We start from the raw sequence: 9,246 nt of genomic DNA, 5'->3' as shown, positions 1-9,246 counted from the left end.
GGAATGCTGACAGTAGGACAGCTCACCATAGAACCCTAGACCTGACCAGGAACGCCATCATTGGAGATGGGGAATACAAAAAGTTAGCCTACCAAAAGAAGAATTATGGGGAAAATCTTAATGGTTGCTAGCAGGAATTTACCACAGGACAACAAGTAAACTATGATGAGGACCAGTGCAGATTCCTCTTGGGCCTTTCACTTATTTTCACATTCTTTGTCAGAATAATGAGATATATATAGAATATATATATATATATACAGACAAACAATAATTAGTTGATTTATTTACTTCAAATGGAACACATTGTAGCCAGATTGAGACTCCACTGATGTCTTTCTCCTTCCTGCGGTTAAATCCTGTGACCTTTGTGGTTGGCCAGTTACATAATGGTGCCCAGATGATAAAGAATGTTGCTAATATCAAATCAAGACCTCATTAAATCAGATATGGCCTCATCACCAAAAGATGGACATTAGGTCATCATGTCAGACGAAGCTTTTCCATATCTCTCATCTGACATTAGGCGGTGGCGGCCATTGTTCGGTTTCCCTACACAGTGTCCTCTGTAATTGCTACACACTGGCTGATGGGCATCTGCAGCGTATCTCTTAGATTAGTCTGCGCGGCTGAATCAGACGGTAGCCGCCGCTTAGGCAAATGTGTGTGTCCCCACTGCTCAGGAAAGGATTAGGCCTGCAGGGCCTCATTTTACTGCAGACAGCATGATGACCGTATAATGAGCGGGCCACAGCATCCCGGCTCTCTCTCTCTCTCTGTCTGTCCGTCTCTGTCTGTCTCCCTTCCTCCCCAAACACATCCCAGGCACAAACCATTACACACATTCAGAGCTAAAATACTGTACAGGTTGCAGTTTATGACAGACGCAAGTATGAGCCTTAATAAATATTTCAGATGGTAGCAAAAGAGTTAAAAAATAGTATGTTCAAAATTCATAATTAGAACGTTCTACAAGAGCTACACAAGGGGTAAGCTGTGTGTTTGTATCTGTGTGTGTGTGTGTGTGTGTGTGTGTGTGTGTGCGCACACGCACCTTGTATGGCATTTCATGGCCTTGAGTTCCTGGACAGATGTACCTGTGTTTGGACTGTCAGGCCAGACTGTTGGCCATCACTATTAGATCAGAGCCCAGTCAGACCAAGCACCTTGGTTTTGAGGGACTTTTATTCTGAAACAGTGCTTCTGAAATTCAGTATTGTATCCAGGTTGTGTACGCTTCGTACACTCAGTGCCCATCCCATTCCCATGAGGGGAAAAGTGACTGATCTGCAGCATTGCCATACACTCTGTGTACACTCTTTACTGCCACCTTGTGGTGGGCCTGTCTGTTCAGACCAAAGATTCTAGAACAGAGCTCTGTTCTAGAATCTTTGGTTCAGACTTGCCTGCAGGGCAATCACATTGGATTGAAGTAGCATTGCGCAAAATGCGTTGCATAAGGAAGGCGTTCACACAATAGACATCCTTGTATTTCTCCTTAGCTCGGTTGTATGTTTGTATGCATGTAGATAGATAGATAGATAGATAGATAGATAGATAGATAGATAGATAGATAGATAGATACATACTTTATTGATCCCCAAGGGCAAATTCAAGGTCTCAGTAGCATACAGACATCACACACAACATGCACTAACAGCAGAAAAAGTAATAAAAGTATATAATATAAAAAACACAACTAAGCAATAAGGACAGTAGAAGATAAAGAATATACTAAAATACAAATGATACTAAATAACACTAAATCTAAAACCAGTCTAAAACAGTATCCACATAGTGTGCTTAGGGGTGATTAATCATGAGGCGCTTGCAATGACTGAGGCAGGGACTGAGACTGTGATTCTCTGTGCATAGTAAGGTAAGGAGCTCTGTGAGATTGAGTGTCATGGTGGCATGTGGATGTGAATGAAATATATTAATGAATAGAGCAAACGTTGTGTTGCAGGAGAAGGACGATCTGAAGAGGGCAGAGTGCATGCTGCAGCAGGCTGACCGCCTCGGCTGCCGACAGTTCGTCACCCCCGCCGATGTTGTCGCCGGCAACCCTAAACTGAACCTGGCCTTTGTGGCCAACCTGTTCAACAAGTACCCCTCCCTTACCAAACCAGAGGGCCAGGACATCGACTGGAGCATGTTGGAAGGTGTGTGTGTGTGTGTGTGTGTGTGTGTGTAGGACTGTGGACAGTGTGGCTAAAGGGAGTAGGTGTGTCTACATGTATGTACATTTCCTGAAGTCTAAAGCTTTCCATGCTGGAAATGACCTACAGATTATAGACACCCTCTAGTGGATGTTTCACAAAATGACAGCATCATATCGGACGCAGCAGTCATCTAAAATATATGTCAGTCAATTAATGAATCAGTCCGAACTAGTATTAAGCTCTATAACATTTCTTATGTGTCTGATGAATGTAAATCCAGCTTTATGTTAATGTAAAGAACCAGAGGTCCATATTTCAACTGTATTTGTGATGCTCTTCTTCCACTGCTACAGGTGAGACCAGAGAGGAGAGGACCTTCAGGAACTGGATGAACTCACTGGGAGTGAACCCTCATGTCAACCATCTCTATGGGTAAGGTCTCCCCCATCTCTTTACCACTGTGTGTCTGTCACAAATGGACTTATCTAGTTAAAGGCAATTAATCAAATGAATTGGTTAAATGCCAATTTTAACTCCCAACGATTATGAAAACGACATGATCGAAATGGATAATGTTTCCAAAATTATTGAGTAATGGTGATATTATATTAACCAAAATAAGCATGGTGACGTGGACTCTCTGACCCTGTGTCCCCGACCCCCTGCAGTGATCTCATGGACGCCTTGGTCATCCTGCAGCTCTATGAGCAGATCAAGGTTCCAGTGGACTGGAACAACAAGGTCAACAAGCCACCATATCCCAAGCTCGGGGCCAACATGAAAAAGGTGAGCGTCAGAAGTAATGGCGATCAGACTCTTTGCTTGAGCAAGGTGCTTCACCTGGAAATGCTGCAGGAAGTCTGGACCTGTAAAAAACATCAGTCAAATGAATAAGGAGAAAGATCAACTTGTGTGGTGTGGTTTATTATGTGAAGTGGACTGGATGTTCTCTTGGATATCTCTAGGCACTTTTTCTCCCTCAGTGCAGCGTATCAAGAGCAGAGTTAAGAAGCCATGTCTGAATATCAAATGTGTTCTGATGGATTTAGTGATTTAGAAGTCTGGTACTGTTTCTTTTTATACGAGCGGTTGGCTAATGGGTAACCGCCTTGTGTGCCCACCCCAGCTAGAGAACTGTAACTATGCAGTGGAGCTGGGCAAGACCAAGGCCAAGTTCTCCCTGGTGGGCATCGGTGGGCAGGACCTGAACGACGGCAACCCCACCCTCACCCTGGCGCTGGTGTGGCAGCTCATGAGAAGGTATGTCATCACCACCACTTCCTGTTCGGCCCGGGCGAAAAACAAACACGCCTTCGGCTCGAGTTTATATTTAGTACCTGTAGTCTCTAAATGATTGCAACTGTGGTCACAAACAGCTATTTGTTGACCGAAGTCATTCAATTTCCATTGATGGGTGATGTAATAAAAGCATAAAAATCATATCCAATGCCAGCGTGCTATGAAGCTCTTCACTGTGGGTCTGTTTTGCATGTTGGGTAGATAGGGTAGGGTACAGTGGGTAGGGTACAGTGTGGGCCTTTGATTATTCATCTGTATTTCATTCGTCAGTTCAGTTTAGAGTCCCATGTTTTTGCTTCAGATGTGTCATTGTTTTAAAATTATATTTTCAATTTCTATAGAGAAGGATTTGGGAGAGAATTCTTCTACAGAGAGCCATTGTGTTCACAGGCATTAAAACTTTTACGAGCATTCCTATGCAGTGACCTGATTTAGGACAAGTGAAAGTAGTGATGTCATCTGGTGTGTGTGTGTGTGTGTGTGTGTCCGTCCTCAGATACACTCTGAATGTATTAGAGGACCTGGGAGATGGTGAGAAGGCCAATGATGACATCATTGTCAACTGGGTAAACAAGGTTCTGTCGGAGGCTGGCAAATCCACCAAAATATCAAGCTTCAAGGTTCGGCTCTTGGATTTCTTTGTTTGATGCATGTACACATGCTCACTCTCTCTCACTCTCACTCACCCACCCTCACTCACTGAAACTCTCAATCACTCAGACACAGACAGACACACGCGCACACACACTCACTTACGCATGTACACACACACACACACACCACACACAACGCACACACACACTTACTTAACATGCACACACATGCGCACACAGACATAGACACACACACACACACACACACACACTTACGCATGTACAAACACACATACCACACAACGCACACACACACTTAACATGCACACACATGCGCACACATACACACACAGACACACACATACACACACACACACACACACACACACACAGACACACACACAGAGCATTGCTGTCTGATGAAAGTTTTCATTTGCACTGGTGTGTTGATGGTCTCTCAGTCTGAACAAACTGACGGAGCCCTGGCCACCCTGTGTAGCTTGCTGACCTAATGGCCATCCCTAAACCCTAAACCCAAACCGTGTCTTTCCGCAGGACAAGGAGATCAGCACCAGTCTGCCCGTGCTGGACCTGATTGATGCCATTCAGCCCGGAAGCGTGAGCTACGACCTGGTTAAGACGGGCACCCTGTCTGACGAGGACAAGCAGGAGAATGCCAAGTACGTGCCACGCAGTATATACAAACAGCCAGGACCCACCACTGCCCATTCGACTCTTAAGCATTTTTGTTGGATGGTCATTGGTGCTCTAAAGGTCAGGCTAGCACAGCAGTAGGACTCTAGCAAAGATGGAAAGTACCAGAAGGTTCAGAGTGTGTAAGTTCAGTAGTCAGGTTTTTGTCCTCTGCATTTCAGTGACCCTGCTTTCACCCTTCAGCTGCACTGAGGGCACAGTGAAATCTCCAGCAGGCTGGTTAAACCAGTTACTGCAGGATAATGAGGAAATAGGGCTGCCAGGAACACAGCTTGACCCCTCTTGCTTTCCGTAGTTTAGACAGATCCCAGACCCATTTATGCTCCCAATTCAACATCAAATTGACAAACAAAATGACAAACAAAAGTAGATCTATGCTACTACCACTCGTGCTTCCATTTACCAAACATAAAATATTAGCCTAAGGATATTGGCTTCCTGAGCTAGCAGGCTGTCTTCGCCTCACATCCACCTTTGCTGAAGGAGCACTATGGCTGACGGGATTATCTTTTTATAAAGAGGACTAGACACCATGACAACACCATGCTGCCGTGCGCTGGATTAATAGATGGTGTGAAATCCCTTTTGCAGTAATTCTATAGGGCTCAGATCATCCCAGCGGGGGTTTCGTAATCTCTTATGCTGTCAGTAGGGTGATGAAATTAAAAGAGTGAATTTAGAAATGGATTTTTAAAATGAAATAGTCCATTAGCTGTATTGATGTTGAGAGTTGATGAAGATGCAGGCCATGATTCGGTTTTGAGACATGTTTGTGATTTTTGAGCTCATCAGCCAATCAAATGATACTTCTCTCTTGTGCTCCTGGAACACTTGAGTTGATTGGCTACGATTGCGTTGGAATGTCTGGGACACGGTGTTCTTTTTTGTTTGTTTTTCCCAGTGTAAATATTGAACAGACAGCTAGAAGACCATGAGTGGCAGTTTACTGAATTTCTAGAATGAAGAGATCTTGAAATCAGAGACTGTTACTGTTGATGTCCAGCTCTACTAATCTTTCGACATTATACTGTTATTGATTAGTCATCTTTCACCAGTCTATATATTATACTGTTATTGATTGGTCATCTTTCACCAGTCTATATATTATACTGTTATTGATTGGTCATCTTTTACCGGTCTATGATCCTGTTATCGATTAGTAATCCTGCCGCTTGTGTCCACAGGTATGCTGTATCAATGGCCAGGAAGATCGGCGCTCGTGTCTACGCCCTGCCGGAGGACCTGGTGGAGGTGAAGCCCAAGATGGTGATGACCGTGTTCGCTTGCCTTATGGGGCGGGGCATGAAGAGGGCGTAACCCTCCCCGACCACGCCAGCCAATCAAAGCCCTCGCCTTCACCACCTACAAGCCGTTTGCTGGTTAAAAGGCTTTTGGTTTAAAAGGAAAAAAAATTGAGTTAACACAGCCATATTAATAAAATAAGAAAAGGCAAATCTAATGGCAAAGAGATGTCAAAGAATAACATTTAAATGTTTGGCAATAGAAGAATGTTTAAGGGAGGGGTTAGAGAGAGGTGGCTTATAGATGGAGCAGGACGTTTATTTTTTTGTCGCCCCAACAGATTATGGTTTGCTTCGAAGGTACAATAGAATAAGACAATGAAACACATGCAAAATAATTCAGCAACATACCTAAACATATCTGCATTTTGGATTCAAGCCATGTCAAAAAACAAAAAAACACTGCAATGTATATTTTTTTATTTGCATATTTGTTATTGTGGACTTGCGTGGTGTGAGGGGTGTTATGTCGGACCACTCTTGGGAAGGAAGTGTGAGGGAACTGGCTACGGGCAGGATTGCTCCCGCTTGCAGTAACACTGATGGCTTTTTGTATGGGACCATTGAATCTTCATGCTTATTTTCCTAGTGTTTTATATATATATATATATATATATATACGTACATATCTTGTGTACAAATACATACATACATACATACATACATACATACATACATGCATGCATGCATACATACATACATACATGCATTCATTCGTACAGTCTGTACTGGTAGAAGCTTTAAACATTCCATAATATCTGAACTCATTTTAGTTTATGTCATATGTCCATATATACTGAGAAAAAAAGCATTTTGCAGAAAGATGGATGGTCCAAATGAAAACTATGCATGAACAATCTTTTTTTTTTTTTTACTGTGCATATTATTTAAAATAACACACTCCATGGATGCTGAGGAAGAAAAACAAACACAAGCTTTAAGTGACCAATTGACTGTTCTGTGAAAAGTGAAGTCAAAAATAGGGCATGGAGCTCTAGCACAGAGCTGGTGGCCAGCACAGACGTGCTGTCAGGTCAGTGTCCACTTTAGTTCCAGCAGCGCGAGTAAAAGCAAACATGGGGGTGGGGGGGGGGTGTAAACTGGAAGAGTTGGGCCTCACTGCAGCATGTTGTCTGGACAGACGGATTTCAAACCAAAACCAGTGCGTTGTTTGTTGTGTACATTGTCTAGAATGAAGATCCAACTGCAGAAAATAAAGCACCCAATGCTGTTCATAGAAATGGCTGTCTTGTCTGGCTTTGTGTGGGTGTGTGTGGGTTAATGAATACATATTAGAAAGTGTGAGCATGCGAGGTGATTTTTATATGTGTGTGTGTGTGAGAGAGAGAGAGATGAGTGATAGCGTGTGTGTGTGTGTGTCTGAGGTTGTAGGACTAATGAATACATATTAGAAAGTGTGAGTACGTGAGGGATGAAAAGTATGTATAGGAGGGAAGGTGTGTGTGTTGGTGATGTATGTGAACAATATGGGGATTAACATATTGAAGCTGCCTGCATGGATGTGTCTACTTATGAATATGAATTCAAGTGGAGAGTGGGCTAGACCACATGAATACTGCACAGTACCCTAGAGAATATACACACTCTAAAAATGTTGGGTTAAAAATAGCCCAAATATAACACCACATTGAGTTATCCTAACCCAATGGTCTGGGTACATTTTTAAACCCAGCAGGTTAGGTATGATTCTAACCCAAAATGCTGGGTTAGATCAACACAACATTAGTTAAATTGGCACAACAGACTGGGTGTGGCGTCATGGTGGAGAGTGGAATTCACCTCTACGAAGATGGGGAAGTGACGTCCTTTTTGTACATTTCTCCCTCTCTGTTTCCCTCACTCCCACTCCCCTCTTCCCCCTCTCTCTGGCACATAAACAGATATGTATAATGTATACATAAACAGATAATGTATACATAAACAGATATGCATACTACATAAACAGATACTGTATGCATAATGAATACATGCATTCTGATAGAGATAGATAGATACTTTATTGACCTCCAAGGGGAAATTCAGGGGGTCACATCACACACAACATGCACTTACAGCAGAAATGGTAAATATAAGTATAAGTATAAACATATAACCTAACTCCACTGTACAATAGAGACAGTAAGAGATAAGAAAAACTAACAAAACTAAATACTAAATATACTATATAAATTAAATGTAAAAAATCCAGTGTGCTTGAGGGTGATCAAGCATTCTAGTCTGGTATGCACACAGTGTGAGTTCAAAAGGTCTGCCGCTCTGTCTAGTTTTGTGTTATTTTAACCTCCCCGCTCCTCTCGGCTGATTGTAGTGTTCATTCAACCCCCCCGCCATCCTCCCTGCTCCCACTCACTCTCATGTCCTCTCTCCTAATCACATCTGTAATCAGGGACTCTGCGTGTGTGTGTGTGTGTGTCTCTCTCTCTCTCTTCACTCAAACAAGCTAATGCCAATCCTATGAGTTTGTGTCCAATGTATGCATAAGCATATTCAAAACGCAGATGTGTGTCTGTGTGTGTGTGTGTGTGTGTGTGTGTGTCCCTCTCCTCACTCAAACAAGCCAATGCCAACCCTGTGAGTTTGTGTCCAGTGTATGCATAAGCATATGATTCAGAACGCAGATGTGTGTGTGTGTGTTGGGGGGGGGGGGGGGGACTCCTTTCTCCATCCACCACCTCCTAAAGCTCCACAGCCAGACCCCCCTCGCTTTCCACACACACACGCTCCAAAACCCACTATCATTCCCTGGATGCTCCTTTGATGAGGAGAGGAGCGTGAGAGCCTCTTGTCTCACCCTTGCACAGATCCTTAAGTCTGGCCAAGAACAGCAGCAGCAGCTTGCCTGACCTAATCTCCATACCCTTCCCTTCCCAAACAACATGTGTCTGGACTCCCTGTGGGAGAGAGCGCTGCTCTTGATCCCTTTCACCATCCCTGGAGAACTAGGCTGTAAACTAACTGAGGCCGCAGGGTGTGTGTTGTCTGTGTGTGTGTGTTGTGTATGTGTGTAATGTGTGTGTGTGTGTGTGTGTTATGTGTGTGTATGTCCATCCATCTTCCTTCCAGTGTTCTAGAGTGATGGCTGTATGCTATGAGGTGGTCTGCACAAGAGAATAAACCCTCCCCGTGTGTGTGTGTGTGTGTGTGTGCTGTATGCAA

The 9,246-nt window shown here is 43.5% G+C and overlaps 1 protein-coding gene across 2 annotated transcripts in view; it reads left to right on the top strand.

The window, feature by feature from the left end:
• pls3 (plastin 3 (T isoform)) overlaps window positions 1-7,310 on the top strand; it is a 40,094-nt gene extending 32,784 nt beyond the window's left edge. For both annotated transcript variants that reach the window (XM_042075539.1, XM_042075541.1), the window contains exons 10-16: window positions 1,967-2,162; window positions 2,516-2,594; window positions 2,831-2,948; window positions 3,289-3,422; window positions 3,958-4,081; window positions 4,610-4,734; window positions 5,953-7,310. In XM_042075539.1, the coding sequence (XP_041931473.1) occupies window positions 1,967-2,162; window positions 2,516-2,594; window positions 2,831-2,948; window positions 3,289-3,422; window positions 3,958-4,081; window positions 4,610-4,734; window positions 5,953-6,085 (909 nt within the window). In that variant the 3' untranslated portion in view covers window positions 6,086-7,310. The remainder of the gene's footprint in view (window positions 1-1,966; window positions 2,163-2,515; window positions 2,595-2,830; window positions 2,949-3,288; window positions 3,423-3,957; window positions 4,082-4,609; window positions 4,735-5,952) is intronic.
• The last annotated feature ends 1,936 nt before the right edge of the window (window positions 7,311-9,246 follow it).

The sequence above is a fragment of the Alosa sapidissima genome, chromosome 20 (genome assembly GCF_018492685.1).
Source record: "Alosa sapidissima isolate fAloSap1 chromosome 20, fAloSap1.pri, whole genome shotgun sequence".
NCBI classification, from domain to species: Eukaryota; Metazoa; Chordata; class Actinopteri; order Clupeiformes; family Clupeidae; genus Alosa; species Alosa sapidissima.
The sequence above is the reverse complement of the archived record's forward strand: the minus strand, read 5'-3'. Positions and strand labels throughout refer to the sequence as shown.